Source organism: Miscanthus floridulus, chromosome 1, assembly GCF_019320115.1.
Source record: "Miscanthus floridulus cultivar M001 chromosome 1, ASM1932011v1, whole genome shotgun sequence".
NCBI lineage: Eukaryota > Viridiplantae > Streptophyta > Magnoliopsida > Poales > Poaceae > Miscanthus > Miscanthus floridulus.
This window is the reverse complement of record NC_089580.1, coordinates 159,574,345-159,591,626: the sequence shown is the minus strand read 5'-3', so window position 1 is coordinate 159,591,626 and position 17,282 is coordinate 159,574,345. Positions and strand designations below refer to the sequence as shown.

At 49.8% G+C, this 17,282-nt stretch overlaps 2 protein-coding genes across 4 annotated transcripts; one reads left to right on the top strand and one right to left on the bottom strand.

The window, feature by feature from the left end:
- Positions 1-6,242: 6,242 nt before the first annotated feature.
- Positions 6,243-10,038, top strand: LOC136545391 (guanine nucleotide exchange factor SPIKE 1-like). Of its 2 annotated transcripts, XM_066537419.1 has the most exons (6): positions 6,859-7,062; positions 7,146-7,493; positions 7,572-7,901; positions 8,092-8,286; positions 8,377-9,351; positions 9,458-10,038. In XM_066537419.1, the coding sequence occupies exons 1-6, from the start codon at positions 6,916-6,918 to the stop codon at positions 9,710-9,712; spliced, it is 2,250 nt and encodes a 749-aa protein (XP_066393516.1). In that variant the 5' UTR covers positions 6,859-6,915; the 3' UTR covers positions 9,713-10,038. The 2 variants fall into 2 exon arrangements, with proteins under 2 accessions (XP_066393511.1, XP_066393516.1); XM_066537414.1 differs by having other exon boundaries at positions 6,243-7,062; positions 8,092-9,351.
- A 1,810-nt stretch (positions 10,039-11,848) lies between these two features.
- Positions 11,849-15,713, bottom strand: LOC136499722 (rhamnogalacturonan I rhamnosyltransferase 4-like). 2 transcript variants are annotated; one of them, XM_066495276.1, is made up of 8 exons: positions 15,354-15,713; positions 14,344-14,411; positions 14,126-14,214; positions 13,892-14,045; positions 13,511-13,800; positions 13,213-13,417; positions 12,972-13,129; positions 11,849-12,702 (listed from the first exon to the last, which is right to left on the bottom strand). In XM_066495276.1, exons 1-8 carry the CDS (start codon positions 15,625-15,627, stop codon positions 12,441-12,443), a joined length of 1,500 nt encoding a protein of 499 aa, XP_066351373.1. In that variant the 5' UTR covers positions 15,628-15,713; the 3' UTR covers positions 11,849-12,440. The 2 variants fall into 2 exon arrangements, with proteins under 2 accessions (XP_066351373.1, XP_066351378.1); XM_066495281.1 differs by having other exon boundaries at positions 12,505-12,702; positions 12,976-13,129.
- Between the last annotated feature and the right edge of the window lie 1,569 nt (positions 15,714-17,282).

Here is a 17,282-nt window from a genome sequence, read left to right as displayed (position 1 = left end):
GCTTCCCCCTCTGGTCAAGTTTCGCGGGGAGCAGCCGCCGGCGAACCGCGGCCGCCTCCCAATCGGCACTGGCCTACAGGAGAGAGGGAAGCAAGAGACGGAGAGAGTTGCGGCGGCGCTGCGGAGAGAGGGATTAGAGAGAGATGAAGACGTGAGGGGCACATGTGCCTGGTGGGCTGGGCCAGACCACTTACTCCTTTCTTTTTTCGTTTTTCCTTTTCTTTTTTTCTTCACCATTTACTGCTCTGTTGTTTTAAATTTTCCTTAAGTTGTTAAGACGTCGCCTCGCCTTACGCCTTACTCGCTTAAACGTAAGGCTGTAGTCAGTCGCCACGCCTCGCCTTACCGCCTTGAAAACATTGGTTTGAGGAATTGGACGTCCATCATGTTCTCACTCACCTTTTTGTTTGGTTTGTGGAATGGAATGAGTTGATTCACCACAGCCTCATCCCTCACAAGCTAGTAATTAGTATAGGCATGGGGGATGGAGTCATTGCACCAATTCATGGGATGGAATCATGATGCACCACCTCATATTATGGGGGTGGTTCCTGAAACCAAACATCTGATGTTCCATGCCACTGCCTGCAACAGTGGAATTGACCGTGTGTCAAGCAATGTTTTCAAATCATGATATGGACTCTAGTCGCCTGGTCACAGACTAGGTGATTAATCGTGCCTAGGCATCAACTAGTCGTGATTAGTTTGGGGCTAGTTGACATGTGACCCAGGACAGCTTAAATAAAGCACTTAGCATAGCATATTAGCATCTAGCATTTGGCATTCAGGTAGCATAACAGGCAGCCAACGATAAATGGAAATGCTAAACAAGAGTGCTTACTGCTGCACATTGAAGTGCTTAATAACTTAACAAGTTCTTAAATCTGAAAGTTCATGATGGTAACTAATACTAAAAAAAACTATGAAAGAAAGCTTGTCAATTGTCATCATAAAAAACCCAGTTTGCAGCATATGCTGCACATCAGCATTCAGCCATCCAAAGCCCTATCCAATTGGAAAGCCCCTCTTCAATCCTGGTTCCAGATTCATCCTCCATATCTTCATCTTCATCTTCTCGAGTTAGAAAAGAGGGATCATGTCTGCCATCAATAAGCACACCCTCCTCTCTGTTTTCATCATCCTCATTGATATTTTCACTTACAGCAACCACTGAACTTGTAATCTTCCTTGCATAACTCAATTGTGCACTTTAGGCTGACTATAATCACCACAAGCTGCTGTTTTCCTACTGGGACCATCACCTCGAGCAGCTCTAGGAAAATTACGACCTCTGAGATTCTGAGATGCACCTAAAGCTTCATTGGTTCACGCTCGCTCGGTTCAGCTGGCGGCTAGGTCAGCCAGTGTAACTAGTATATAGGTGGTGGTATGGGCCTTGAATGCTACTGGGCTGACCTGCTGAAGACCAAGTTGCTTTCTACAGGCTGATCGTTCGACTAGAAAGCACCGACTAGTTGTGACTAGTCGACGATTAGTCGTCTGATTGAGTGACTAGGGAAACTAATGGAATTGCTTCTGTCAAGGAACTGGGCGCCTAGAGTTGGAGGCCCTTGGCTTCTCAGTTCATAACTCGAACCAGGTAATGGAGGTGCCAGGGTTTTTGCCTGACTATCACAGCAGGGGGTGAGATTAAGAATAACAGAGAGAGAGGGAGATTTGGGAATTACTTCTTTTCTTTTCTTCATTCAACGAGTACAGGGTGTACATATAGGAGCTCAGCTCCACTGCTACTTGCGCCAGCCATTAACTGCTAGCTGGCTAATTAATTCCTTAATCTCCTCAACTTCTACTTAATTGCCTTAAAGACTGCAGCCCCTCCAGCCGCCCCTCCAGCCGCCTAAGCCTCCTTGGGTCCTTCCAGGCCATGCACACCCTTGGGGGCTGCCCTGGCTGCACCTCGTGTCCGAGGCCGGCGGTTGACTGTCGGCCCCACATGACATCTCTCCCCCCCCCCTCCTCGACGAGCAGCTCGTCCTCGAGCTGGAAGCTTGGGTAACGCTCGATGAAGCTGTCAATGTCCTCCCAGGCAGCGGAGGCTGAGGGCTCGCCTTGCCAATGTATCAGGACTTGGCGGACGCCTTGGGCCAGCCTGGTGCGTGAGGCGCGTTCTGGAACCGGCTGTGTGGCGCCATGATGCATAGGAGGCAGAGCCGGGGGGGTGGCCGGGGGAGTGCCCACGAACTTCTTCAGGAGCCCGACGTGGAAGACATCGTGCAACCGGGCGTGGGGAGGGAGCTCAAGGCTGAAGGTGATGTCGTTGATGATGGCAGAGATGCGGTACGGCCCATTGTACCGGGGCCGCAGCTTCCCTTTGGTGACGCCGTGGAGGGAGGCCGGGGCACGATGGCGGAGACGAAGCCAGACCCAATCACCCATGCTGTAGTGAACGTCGCGGTGATGCTTGTTGTAGAACTGCTTGTAGACGTCCTGAGCTTGCTCCAGCCAGGCCTGGGCATCAGCCTAGCATCTCATCGCGTTCCGCCATGGTCTTGGCCACCACAACCACCCTGGTTTCGCCAGGCTCATAGGAGAAGATGGAGGGTGGCTCACGGCCGTAGACGAGCTGGAATGGAGTGGTCTTGAGTGCGGACTGAAAGGCGGTGTTGTAGATGTATTCCGCCCATGGCAGCCAGCGCAGCCACTGACGGGGGCGATCGCCAGTCAGGCAGCGCAAATACATGACGATCACCTTGTTGGCTGCCTCTGTCTGGCCATCAGACTGCGGGTGGAACGCCGTCGTCATGTGGAGCTTGACTCCGGCGTGGCGCAGCAGCTCTTTCTAGAAAATGGATGTGAACACCGGGTCCCTGTCCGAGACGATGGACTGCGGAATACCGTGCAGGCGCACGATGTCGGAGAAGAAAGCCTGCGCCACGGACTCCGCTGAGTAAGGATGGGCCAGCGGAATGAAGTGGCAGTATTTGCTGAACCGATCAACAATGGTGAGGATGACGGATTTGCCTCCCGCGCGCGGCAAAGCTTCGATGAAATCCATCCCGATGTCCACCCATACTGCTGTTGGCACCAGCAGGGGAAGAAGAAAGCCTGCTGGGTGCAGGTGCTCGGACTTGTAGCGCTGACAGGTGGCACACGCGCGCACATAGTCCTGGACCACAGCACGCATGTTCGGCGAGTGGAAGTCGCGGCGCAGGCGCTGGAGTGTGCGTTGGACTCCTTCGTGGCCGTCATCGTGAATGGCAGCGAGGTGTTCCTAGAGGAGGGGGGCGCCAGGCGGGATGTAGAGGCGCCCTTGGAATGCGACCAGCCCATCGACGAGGGACCAGGGAGCCGCGCGCTAGGAGGAAGTGATCTCCTTGATGGCGACCAGTGCGGGGTCCTGAACATTAGCTTGTCGCAGCGCTCGATGAAGTCAAAGCGCAGTCCCGAGAGAGCCAAGATCGCTGTCTCCTCCGTGTCACGGCGGGACAGGGCGTCGGCTACCGTATTGGTGCTGCCTGCCTTGTATTCCACGGAGAAGTTGAAACCCAGCAGCTTGCCCACCCAATGGTGCTGGGGAATGGTGGTCAGCCGCTGATCCAAAAGAAACTTGAGTCTAAAATGGTCAGTACGTATCAGAAAGCGGCGGCCCCAAAGATATGGCCTCCAGTGGCGGATGGCCAGCACCAATCCAATCAGCTCCTGCTCATATGCCGCCAAGGATTGATGTCGAGGGGCAGCAAGACGGCTGAAGAAGGCGATGGGGTGCTGGTCTTGGAGAACGGCCCCAAAGCCATGCATCGAAGCGTCGCACTCAACGATGAATGGCTGCGCGAAGTCGGGCAGGGCCAGTACCGATGCCATGGTGATGGCCGTCTTGAGGGCGACGAAGACTGCGCCCGCTGCCTCATTCCAGGTGAACCCCTCCTTCAGTAGGGCCGTCAGGGGGGCTGCGATGGCGCCAAAATCCTTGACGAACATTGCGGTAGTACCCCGCAAGCCCAAGGAAACCTCGGATCGCGCGCGCCGAGCGGGGCTGCGGCCAGTCACAGCCTGGACTTTATCAGGGTCCATGGCCACCCCCTGTGCTGAAATGATGTGCCCCAGATACGCGACGGAGTGAACGCCGAAGGCACACTTGGACCTTTTGACGAACAGCCGGTGTTGATGCAGCACGGTGAGGACAGCGTGCACATGGTGAAGGTGTTCAGCCAAGGAGGCGCTGTAGATCAGTATGTCGTCGAAGAAGACGAGGACGAAGCGGCGCAGGAAGGGGCGGAGAACGTCGTTCATCAGTGCTTGGAATGTTGCTGGGGTGTTGCACAGCCCGAACGGCATGACGAGGAACTCAGAGAGCCCATCATGGGTTCTGAACACCGTCTTCTCCACGTCGGCTGGGATCATGCGAACCTGATGATAGCCGGAGCGGAGGTCTAACTTGGTGAAGAAGCCGGGCGCCGTACAAGCTCATCCAAGAGCTCGTCGACCATCGGAATGGGGTAGGCGTCCTTGACTGTAATAGCGTTGAGGGCCTGGTAGTCGACGCAGAAGCGCCACTTCCCATCGTCTTCTTGACCTGCAAGACCAGGGAGGAGAACGCCGATGTGCTGCGCTGGATAAGCCCCTGTTCCAGCATAGTGGTGCACTAGCGCTCCAACTCGTCTTTGTGGGAAGCGGGGTAGCGGTAGGGCCGGACCGCCATCGGCGAGGATCCCCGGGATAAGGTTGATGCAGTGATCTCGGGATCGAGGCGGAGGCATGCCGGTTGGCTCGGTGAAGACCGCGGCGAACTCGTCCAGCAGGGCTGGCAGGACATCAGCCGCGCTGCACGCCCGTAGAGATGGGCCGGTGCCCCCGGTGATGCCCGTGTCCAGCACACCCTGGGATCTCGGTGCCAGAAGGACATGGTGAGTGTGCCGAAATCCCAGAGGATCGAGCCAAGGGAGGCCAGCCACTCGGTGCCGAGGACGACGTCGTAACCGGCCAGAGGTATTGCGAAAAAGTCGGTGGAGAATGGTTCGCCGGCGATGGAGAAGGAAACGACACTGTAGATGCCGGGGCATGGCACCCGTTCCCCATTCGCCACCGTGACCTTCATGTTGCCGTGGGGTCGGAGCTTGAGGGAGGTGCGTGCCGCTGCTTCCTCGGACACGAAGTTGTGGGTGGAGCCCGAGTCCAGCAGGGCCACTAAGGACGCCCCTGCCCAGCTGGATGCGGACCTGCATGGTCTCGCTGGAGCGGACGCCTGCCATGGCGAGTAGTGAGATGAGCGGGTTGTCAACCGCAGCGTCGGTCTGCTCAGGATCATCGTCGTCATCGGCCTCGGCCAGATCGAGGAGGAAGATGTGCTGGCAGGCGTGGTTGTGATCCCTGCCAAATTTCTTATTGCAGTTGAAACAGAGGCCCAAGCGGCGCCGCTCCTCCATCTCTGATTGGGACAACCGCTTCACCTGGCAGCCCTCGACGGTGAGAGAAGGGGCGACTGCACGAGGTGGGGGGGGGGGGGGGGCTGGCAGGGCCAGCTGTGGTGGTGGCCCCGTCAAGAGGCCGCGCATGGCCTGCCGTGGCGCAGGCGGAGCTGGAACAAGCGGCGGGGTAGTACTGCTCACGCAGCTCCAGCTTGCGCGCGAGGCTCATGGTGATGACGAGGGACTGCGGGTTGTGGACTTCCACGTCTAGGTTGAGCGGCGGCTGCAGTCCTGCCGTGAACGCTTGTACGCGCTGCGCCTTCGTGAGTGTGCCGACGCGAGGAAGCAGCGCCTCGAAGCGGTTCTGGTACTCTGCTACTGAGCTCGTCCGCTTGCACACCATCAGCTCACCAAGGGGGTTGGAGCGGATCAGCGGCCCAAAGTGGAGGTTGAGGAGCTCGGTGAAGTGGCGCCAAGACGGCGTACCCTCGTCCTGCTGCACTTGGAGGAACCACATCTGGGCGCCGTCTTCAAGGTTGTATGACGCCATCCAAACTTGCTCCTCGGCTCTGCAATACGCTGTTGATGAAAATACGACTCACATCTGTTAAGGAAGGCCAGCGGACCGGATTTCCCGTCGAACTTGGGGAAGTCCAGCTTCTGGAACCGAGGTGGGCGGTCCCTGTGGTGGTCACCGTGGCTCGAGCCTCGCGATCCTGAGCCAGAGAACGCCGGTGGCTGGGCCTGCTGAAGAGCGGCGACCAGCTGTTGAAGGTCGCTGATGGAGGCGTTCATGGTGGTGGTGAAGGCCTGGATCATCTTGGCCAGGTCGGCGGTGGACGGCTCAGCCATTAGGCAAGGAAGTGGAGGCTGCTGAGGCGGTGGATGAAGCAGGGTTGGAGTGCGGGGCGGAGATGGAAGAAGAGCGCCGGCTAGCCGATACCAAGTTGTCAAGGACCTGGGCGCCTAGAGTTGGAGGCCCTTGGCTTCTCAGTTCATAACTCGAACCAGGTAATGGAGGTGCCAGGTTTTTTGCCTGACTACCACAGCAGGGGGTGAGATTAAGAATAACAGAGAGAGAGATGGAGATTTGGGAATAACTTCTTTTCTTTTCTTCATTCAACGAGTATAGGGGGTACATATAGGAGCTCAGCTCCACTGCTACTTGCGCCAGCCATTAACTGCTAGCTGGCTAATTAATTCCTTAATCTCCTCAACTTCTACTTAATTGCCTTAAAGACTGCAGCCCCTCCAGCCGCCTAAGCCTCCTTGGGTTCTTCCAGGCCATGAGCACCCTTGGGGGCTGCCCTGGCTGCACCTCGTGTCCGAGGCCGGCGGCTCCACATGACAGCTTCACCTAATTGATGTCCAGGGACTGATTTGTCGATTAACAGAGCGATTTGAAAACACTGTGGCATGCGCATATACTTCCTAAACTGATGTGAATAAAGTACCTCCTTAATTTACAGCCAGTTTGATATTAGTTATTTCATTTCATAATGATCACTGTTATTTAATGTAGCCTCAGGGAACACCAGAAAATGGATACATGTGGAACAGGGTTAGCCCTCAATTAAGTTCCCCTAACCAACCCTATTCATTGAGGGAAGCACTAGCTCAAGCGCAATCTTCAAGAATCGGGTCAACCGCCAGGGCATTGAGAGAGTCTCTACATCCAGTACTGAGACAAAAATTGGTATACTCTATGTCTAATCTAATTATCATATGTGGTGTTGCAGGTTACACGTTTCTCTCTTTAACCTCAGACAATTCTTACAGGAACTTTGGGAAGAAAATCTCAGTACTGCTGTGAGCCTCGAAGTGTTGGGAATAACTGAGAAGTTTTCAGTTGCTGCAGGCACTCGAAGCATCACTACTGATTATGCGAAGCTAGATTGTGTAACATCTATCTTAATGGGTCTTTTATCTAGGAGCCAGCCCTTGGCTTTTTGGAAGGCTTTCCTTCCTGTGGTCTACAATATATTTAATCTTCATGGTGCAACACTAATGGCAAGGGAGAATGACCGCTTCTTGAAGCAAATTGCTTTTCATCTTTTGCGGCTTGCTGTTTTCCGAAATGATTCGATTAGAAAAAGAGCTGTTGTTGGGTTGCAGATTCTTGTTAGGGTAAGCTGCTTAGCTGAATTGTAGCTTTATCTGGTCTTCAATTGAATGATACTGATATAGATGTTCTTGTGGTTCTAGAACTCATTCAACTATTTCAAGAACACTACAAGGTTGAGGGTCATGTTGACAATTACTTTGTCAGAGTTGATGTCCGATGTGCAAGTAACTCAAATGAAATCCGATGGTTCTCTTGAAGAAAGTAGTGAAGCTCGGCGCCTTAGGAAATCACTGGAGCAAATGGCTGATGTGAGAAGCAAGGATCTGTTAAAAGATTGTGGCCTCCCTGTTACTGCATTGGAGGTGACCCCTGAAGGTTCCTCTGATAATAGGTGGTCTTGGGTAGAGGTGAAACATCTGTCTAAATGTCTAGTCCAGGCCCTTGATGCTGGTCTGGAACATGCCCTCTTGGTAAGCAAAGTTCACCAATGAATTCTAGTGTGCTATCCATTATTTGTTGTGGCAAAATGGCAATTTGTAATCTGCAAAAGGAAATTAAATTTAAGACATTAACATACAAGTAACGGTAATATGCTTGGCTCTGCCACTTTATTTGAGTCCTCTACAACTGATGACATGTAAATCGAAATAATTCTTGTAGGGTTCTGTTACTTCTGTAGTGACTGTAGACAGGTATGCAGCTGCCGAGGGTTTCTATAAACTAGCTATGGCCTATGCGCCCGTTCCAGATCTTCACATAATGTGGTTGCTGCATCTGTGTGATGCACACCAGGAGATGCAATCATGGGCTGAAGCAGCACAATGTGCAGTTGCTGTAGCTGGCGTGATCATGCAGGTCGTGATCTTTGCTCCTGCACTATCTTTTATTCCTGCAATCTTGACATATTCTGTATGGAGTTTTGTAACCTCTGAAACTTTCTTACAGGCACTTGTTGGAAGGAATGATGCTGTGTGGAGCAAGGAGCATGTTGCTTCGCTGCGCAAGATTTGCCCTATCGTCAACACTGATGTGAGTGCAGAAGCATCTGCAGCTGAAGTTGAGGGATATGGTGCATCCAAATTAACAGTGGACTCAGCGGTTAAATATCTTCAACTTGCCAATAAACTCTTCACACAAGCCGAACTCTACCATTTTTGTGCAAGCATTCAGGAACTCATAATTCCTGTGTATAAAAGCAGAAGGGCTTATGGACAGCTGGCCAAATGCCATACATCACTCACAAACATCTATGAGTCAATTCTTGAACAGGAGGCTAGTCCTATACCATTCATTGATGCCACATACTACCGAGTTGGTTTCTATGGTGAGCGTTTTGGCAAGCTCAATAAAAAGGAGTATGTATTTAGAGAACCACGGGATGTACGTCTTGGTGATATTATGGAGAAGCTTAGTCATATATATGAGGCTAAAATGGATGGGAGTCACACTTTACACATAATTCCAGACTCTAGACAAGTCAATGCTGATGAGTTGCAGCCTGGCGTCTGCTATTTACAGATCACTGCTGTTGATCCTGTGATGGAGGATGAGGACTTGAGTAGCAGGAGGGAAAGGATTTTTTCTCTGTCTACTGGTATTGTTCGTGCACGTGTTTTTGACCGTTTTCTTTTCGATACACCATTCACAAAAAATGGAAAAACACAAGGTGGTCTAGAAGACCAGTGGAAGAGGCGCACGGTGCTCCAGACAGAGGGTTTCTTTCCTGCTTTGGTGAACCGCCTGCTAGTTACCAAATCTGAATCTCTGGAGTTCTCTCCTGTCGAGAATGCGATTGGAATGATCGAAACAAGAACAGCTGCATTGAGAAATGAACTAGAAGAACCACGGAGTTCTGAAGGTGATCAACTCCCAAGGCTTCAAAGCTTGCAAAGGATACTCCAAGGAAGTGTGGCTGTGCAGGTGAGGCTGAACCCCCTTTGCAGAAATGGAAAGATTTATGAGTTTGTCACTACCGTTTGCTCATTTTCTTGCTTTTTTAGCTAATTCTTTTGATATTGCCATGCAGGTCAACAGTGGGGTATTAAGTGTGTGCACTGCATTCTTATCTGGTGAGCCAGCTACTAGGCTCAGATCCCAAGAACTGCAGCAACTCATCGCTGCATTGCTTGAATTCATGGCTGTCTGCAAGCGTGCAATCCGTGTGCATTCCAGATTGATAGGGGAAGAAGACCAGGAATTCCACACCCAACTTGTCAATGGGTTCCAGTCACTCACCGCTGAGCTATCTCACTATATCCCTGCTATACTCTCCGAGCTATGATAGAGTGATAGACCTGTAGCAAGCCAGAAATTAGGTAGCATGTGAATGGTTGTTCATTCTTTCAGTTGCGGGTTACCACCAAATGTCCATATTTCCATTAGCTTTGGTTGTATAGTTCTAGGAACCGGAAATTAACTAGTCTTAGAAGTTCTGTACCGTTTTGCAGCACCGATTCCTGATTTTGGAGTGTAAGTTTGTATAATACCTAGTGTCCTAGTGTTATCGATTATGCACCAGTTGTGTGCTGAGTGCCATGTTTTTTTGCAGTTTGCTACTGTATCACAACGAGCGGACATTTTACAACAGTTGTATTGTGATGTTCTGTAGTGATACATAGAGGCTATTCTGGGTGATGTGTTTTTTCCAGTAGGAAATTAGCTGCTGACAAGTGCATGTTTCCTCGCAATTTGTTTATGCACGTTCTGAAGCCTTGTGTTACTGAAGTCGTTCCCATAACTGTAATTTGCTTATTGGTCCTACTGTATAATGATGCCTTCAATTGCTCAGATTCCATGGTTGAACATTTCCAGGAGTCCACTTAGATTTAATCTCCTACATTCTCATGGGAGGTGGGGAGGCATCCTAGACCTAGATCCCAAGTCTTTCTTTCACAAAGCACTTCCATCATAACCCCCCTATACTTTAAACGTGCATGTAAGCAATATATTTAATTGCAACAGTGAGAATTTGGTGTCACAAAATGGACGCAATAAAAGTAAAATGAAATAAAAATGATCAGTGCACTTTAGGGTGACCTCGTAATGCAAGTGCACAATTCTGAGCCCTTGTTTAGTTCGCGAAAAGTTTTCCCAAAAAGTGCTACAGTACCTGTCACATCGAATCTTGCGGTACGTGTATGGAGCATTAAATATAGACGAAAATAAAAACTAATTGCACAGTTTGGTTGGAAATTGCGAGACGAACGTTTTGAGCCTACTTAGTCCATGATTGAACACTAATTGTCAAATAAAAACGAAATTGCTACAGTAGCCAAATTTCGCACTTTTCGCGAACTAAACGCGCGCTGAGTTGTCTACATAGCTCTGAACATTAACATTCGTCTCCAGGCAAGTACAGATCCATAGTTTAGTCGCAGTGCGATGTCTCCGTACTGGTACAAAGTTTTTAGTCATTTCAGCTGTAGACAAGCAAGGGTTCCCTCTTCAGTCTTCCCTGTCTCCACCACAAGGTGCATACAGACGAATGTTTGCTACTACTACGTACCATGTTAGAGTGACCAACTGAACTGTATTGGCAAGCTCAAAGAGACAGATATACAATGTACATATGCTAAGAAGCCCTCCACTGCGAGGCATGGCGTGAAATGGAGAAGAATGGAAGAAGCGAAGCTGCGAGTGCTGGACAGAGGGACACGTCCAAGCTGCGCTCTCCGCCGGCTGCCACCGCGACTGCTCGTGTAGGTTCCTCAAGTTCGGGGATGGCGGAATCGGGATTGGCATTTGGGTGGTGGCCCTGGTGGGGAAAGCAAAGCTTGTGGGCTATCGGCCTGAATCGATTTAAATTTGGTCCATTTTCGTTTTTGCACTTATATACAAAGTATACACTATATATACACATTTCCCCCCAAAATAATATGTATTCAACTGAATACCCATGAATTGAGCTGGACCCGCCCCAAAGCTTACTGTCTTGTCATCTACTACAAACTAACACTGAGCCAGATATGAGCTAGTTTTTCATCGAGCTAAGAAGTTTTACACATCCAAATCCAAATCCTGGAAAAGTCGTAATGGATCTAGCTGAAAATCGAACGGGTCATCAGCGAGAATCAGAGATACTCCCTCCATCCCAAATTGTAAGTCATTCCAAGAATCTTGGAGAGTCAAAGTTTTTTAAGTTTGACCAAATTTATATAACAAAATAATAATATTTATCCTACCAAGTAAGTATCATTAGATTCTTCATTAGTTATATTTTCATATTATACCTATTTGATGTCATCAATCTTTGTATTTCTCTCTATAATTTTAGTCAAACTTAAAAAAATTTGACTCTTCAAGATTCTTGGAATGACTTACAATTTGGGATGGAGGGAGTAGATGCTAAACATCAGCTATGCTAAACCATTGCAAATTCCAAGGCAGCAAGGCTTGCCTGCCACTCTTGGTATCGAACGATACAATTCTTCAGTGCATTTACACTGCTTTCCTTTCCAAAGTTGCACGAGGTCTTTTTACACCGACAACAGGTTTAACTACCTAATACAAAGTATACAACATATCCCTCGTACATGCTACTGACCACAACAGAGCATGACATCTACAGATTAATATGTGCCATGTCATCTCTCAGCTCAGTCAGACTATGCCACAATATATCTCGGTAGTAGGGGCAAAAAGAAAACAGAATCAGCGAAATCCGAATCCAGGAACCAATAATGTCCATCAAGTTTCTGAATGGCAAAAGCTTCTCTTGATGCTCCCTGCTGATCATCAACATGAAGAATCATCTTCAATTCGTGGCAGAGATCAGCTCCACCAGGCAGATTAATGGCTACCAGTTTGTTCACCCAACAGCACTCCACGAGGGTGTGGCTCGGCAAAAATCATGAGCAGAGATCAGTCAAATGAGGACGCTGAAGGTTGTTTCACCATTGCTGCAGCCAGCTAATCTGGTTATTTAAAATGGCATGTAAATGCTATCTCATTACCAATTTCACTTTGGCCTTCTATCTGCAGTGGCCCACTAGGCATTAAGCACACGGCTTTCAAATCTCCATATGTTTTAATCTACCCCTTCGCTTTTTTGCAGGTCCAAGGCATTCATGAGGATTAGCATAAAAGTAGTCCTCTTCCTTTGGTTGTCCGGGGATAATTCTCCTTCTGGTGGGCTGGCTCATTCGGCCCCCGTGGAGCTCCTTGACAGCAACAGAGAATTCTTCCCAGGACAGCTCCTGATCTTCGAAAAGATCTATAAGCTCAACTAGCTTCTTCCTATCCAACTGTATGGTTCTGTGGAAGCCTGTAAACCTGCATTCCCAGCATAAGCACTTGTCAGCTAATCAAGTGGCATTTTCTTTTGCTGTTTATATTGCCATGATTCTTCAGTGCTTTCTTAAGGAGGAAAAGAACGTATAACTACAACACTCCCGTGAGCACAAATAGTACACACATGTCTGCACAAAAACTAAACATTACACACTTCCTACTAAACCAAGTTGCAATAATAGATGTACTTGATGGAAGTCAAGGAGGAATAAACAGTTAAATGCTAGGAAAGTCAAACAAAGTATGCAGACCTACGGTGTCCTTCTACAACTTTAGCCATGTTTCCATCATTACTGGGGATAAAAACATCACTTGCGACAGAAACAAGATAGTCCAGTGCTGCCATTTGAGTTGAGTGCCTCTGAAAGGGTTGCAACTCATCATCAGATAAAAGCATCTCCTTCCGCACCTACATTTTACAATAGCAAATAAGCATATACTTGTAGCATTGCAAGCAAAAAAATTATGGATGTGGAGTTAAGATGAGCTTACAATGTTAGGAAATTCTGTCTTCAATACAGCTAATCTTTTTTCACCACCATATATTTCACCTGACGCAATATATATTCGAGTGTCTCTGGGGAAACCAAGAGCTTTGAGTACTAAAGTTGTTTCTCCAGGAGTAAGGGGGCACAATCCCTCAAGCCTTTTCTTCTCAGAGTCTATTTCCTTTTCTTTCCACCAGGGATATGCATATCTGAGGTCCCAAGAACAGACAACAATGAGTATTGGAGATAAAGGTTGGGAGGAGAAAATAAAGTTGATTATGAAGCAGTAATATCAAAAGAACCTCATTCTTGTCAACTCTTCTGTTTCTTCATCAGAACATCCATGTGTACAGCCAGAGAAAGCAAGCATATCCATCTCATATCTCAGATGAAGCACAATAAAAGATCCAGTTGTCCTGAGAGTTGAGATCATCTTGTTTCCTAGAGCCTCAATGGATGGTGTAAACCTCAATGCGTTGTAGTTAACATGGCAGCGAAGTTTTTGGAGCTTCAGAGGCAGGCCATTGTTTGCAAGGCGAGAATCTGTCTTGCTAAAACGTACAACCTTGTGTTTTCGTACTAGAGGCAAGATCTGAAAACAAGACCGCTGATTGTGAGAACCAACAACTGACAGAAGAGAAAAAAAAGTAGTTCTAATTGTAAGAGAAAAAATACTATCTAACCTGCCTCAAATAGTATTTCTCACTAGACCAGCTGATTGGTTGCATTGACAGAGGAACTTTTTCACTGAACTTCTGTGGGAGTTCTTTGACAATCTTCACTTCATTTCTCAATGAATCGATGAAATGATTTACATCAAAAATATCCCCAAAATCACTGAAAATTATAACAAGTTTGCATCATTACTCTTGCCTAATTCTGTAATCGACCAAGAAAGCATAGGGCAAAATGCACACCTAGGATCAGCCCAGAAGGATTGCTTATCAAGTTCAGGTATCACCATGGTTAGATTCAAGTAGCGCGCTACAGTCACCATGTCGCATATCTGCACAAAACAATATTTCGCAAAGCATAAGAAAAACATAGTTTGAGGCTTTTTGCTGTACTTGAAGCTGCCAATGAGTAAATAGAGGAAGTGTAAGATACACTAATAGAGCATAATATAAGTACTAACCGCTGCTCGCATTTGGTTCAGACCACCATTGCATGAAACTAGAAGGTAGCCATGACTCTTGTAAAGCCCTACAAGAAGAAATAAATGTTATATTTGGAGTGAACTATCATATTAATGGAATAACATGATAGACTACTGTCAACAACATGCTATGCAGTATACTCTGATAAACACGAGCAAACTGTATTCTTGAGCACTCTACTGCAACTACACCATGATCTAATAATGGTATAAACAAAGCAGAAGCTTGATTAATTTCGCCACCTAGCACCTACATAATGATTAGAATCTTACTAAGTAGTCAGTCTTCATGTTGTTGTTGTTGTTTTAAACCTGAAAATTTTCTTTGCAAAAGATCAAATCGTTTCCGGGCCTACTATTACTTACAGATCATGAGACTTGGTATTTCTCATTCTACTTACAACTTGGAAGATTGTCCATTCCAACAAGCTCCCCCCACCCCCAAAAGAAAAGAAAAGAAAATCAAACGAAGAGATGGCACAATCATTCGCTTGATATGAACCGATTCAGACCCCAATGCACGATTTCACGGAGAATAGCAATCCGACCACGCACATCACCACACCCCAGCGAAGTCTATTTTTCTGGCAACCCCTCTTACGTCCACATCACAATCTACGAAACAAATAAGAATCCCAATGACCAAGAACAAAGAGGGAGCAATTGATCGTCAACTCAGAAATCTGGCAACTTCTGAATCGCCCAACATCCAAAATGTGCGCGATATTAGTCAAAATGAGTCAATTTAAGCGTTCCCTTTTTATTTACTCTGGAGAACAATTTGATCCAACGGACAAATGCTCTAGAACTACCACATTCTGATTGCCGCCATCGGGGCAGCACGAAGCGCCCCATCCCCCCAACCAAGACCAGAGCAGGAAGACGGCCCAGATTCCATGAAACCCAACCCCAAGACCCACGAGCCCCCCCCCCCCCCCCCCCCCCCCCCCCCCCCCCCCCCCCGGTTGAAGAAGACGAGAGCCACTCACTTCTGGGAGGCAGAGCCGGGGGCGCCAGGTGCCCGACCTCGCCGGCCGCAACCATGGAGTCAGCGGCGGTGGAGTTGCTGCGGCCGCCCAGGCAGGACGGCCGCGCGATGGGCAGCGGCGGGCGGGGGATGCCGAGGAAGGTGAAGAGGTGGAGGAGCAGCGTCCAGGCCACGATGCTGGTCGCGACGCGCAGCGCCCACCGGATGGCGGACGCCCCGGCGCCGCCGATGCGACGGCGGACCGCGGCCGGAGGCGAGGCCTTGTGCCTGCCCATGGGGCCGCGGGGCTTGGCTTGGCTGCTTGCTGGCACGACGGGCTCGTCGCTAGAAGTAGTCGTAGAGGTGGTGGACGAGCGCAGGAGGAGCGGTCGTTACCGTAAATACTCCTACCGTATGATGGCGTAATTAAGGGGTTGGTTGGGATTCAGGTCGGTGTTAGGGTGCGTAACTGCAACGTTCGTGGCGTGGCGTGGCCGCATGGATCCTTTTCTGTAAAATCATTTTCACCGCCTACTTAAACCTGTCGTAATAAAAGATATATTTAGGACGAAAGGATGAGGAGAAACCTGTCCGTAAAGGACTCTAAAAAGTAAAAACTAGGAGCAGGAGGAAAGGATGGGAGAGGAAAATTTTTAATTGTATCTTATGGCATCTGCTCCGGTACTCCTTTCTCAAAAATTTGCACACATCTCGAAGCAGCCAATTAAGGTAATTAATTTTTTCGTAATTGTTTTCAGTCTGGGCCACGCTTAGACCCAGCCCATCCAACCCAGCCCTGAATTCAGCCCTGTCCCCAAACTAAAGTCACCGTCACGGCGTCATCCATTCATTTCTGCCCTTCCGTGTGCTGCTCCACCGTTTATTCACCGAGGAAGGACATGGTGCCGCCGCGTCGACATTCTGAAGCAGCGGAACTCATCAGCCGACCGACGCCCGCACCTTGGCACCGTGGCAAGGAGGTTCGGCAGCGTCGTCGTCGATGTTGAGGAAGAAGAAATCCCTGCGCCCCGCCGCGCCACGAGCCGGGAGGCGCCTGTCCGCGCCCCCACGCGCCAAAGACGGCCTCGTCGACGGCGCCGAGTCCACCACCGACGTCCCCGGCGACAGGCTCAAGCCGCTCTAGGAGGCCTTCGACGGCCTCGCCACGCCGTTCACGGAGTTCCTGAACACCACTGGGCGCCCGCTGTTGCCCTGGAGCACAGGGTGCTGTGCGCCATGCTCCAGACGAGCGCCGTCGTGATCGCCGTCATTGCCTGTGGGGCGTCGGAGCATGCGGAGCTGGTAGCTGCCTCTGTGTATGTGTTCGAACAGATGCCCACAGTACAGGTACAAGAACCGCCGGCGGTATGCCCCGTTACGAGTGAGAGGGGGACGCGCCCTTGTTTGCCACCCATGCTGCGTCGGGTATGTCCATCGTCCGGCGGCGCATCACCTTGACGCTCGAGACTTGCACGATCACGGCCATGCGGAGCTGCCGGCTGCCCCGAGTGGGAGCTCCACGCCTTCACGCTTGCCGCTGCGCGCCTCGGCAAGACACTCTTCCCACTCGGCCTCCTACCGTCGTCGCCGGATGGAGGGCCGTGGCGCCGGCGAGAACGGAGACGCGCAGCCACCCAAGTCGGTCGTGTACGTCGTGCTGGCGAGCGAGGTGCCGCTGCGCGTGGACTGGTGCACGAGCTGGCTGTTGGGCTGGAGCTCGCTGGGTTGGATGGGCTGGGTGCTTGGCCCAGGCTGAAAATAATTAAGAAGAAAATTGGCTGCTTTGGGATTCGTGCAATTCTTTTAAATGCTCGTTCGGATGGTATGGTTCTAGAGGAATTTAGATGGTTTAGAGGAATTCCGGAGAAATTTGTGAGAGGAAAACACTGTTCCGGATGAAAGAAGCGGATCAAGCCGGGTTCAAGGGCACGTGAACGGGGCCTTTTAGGGA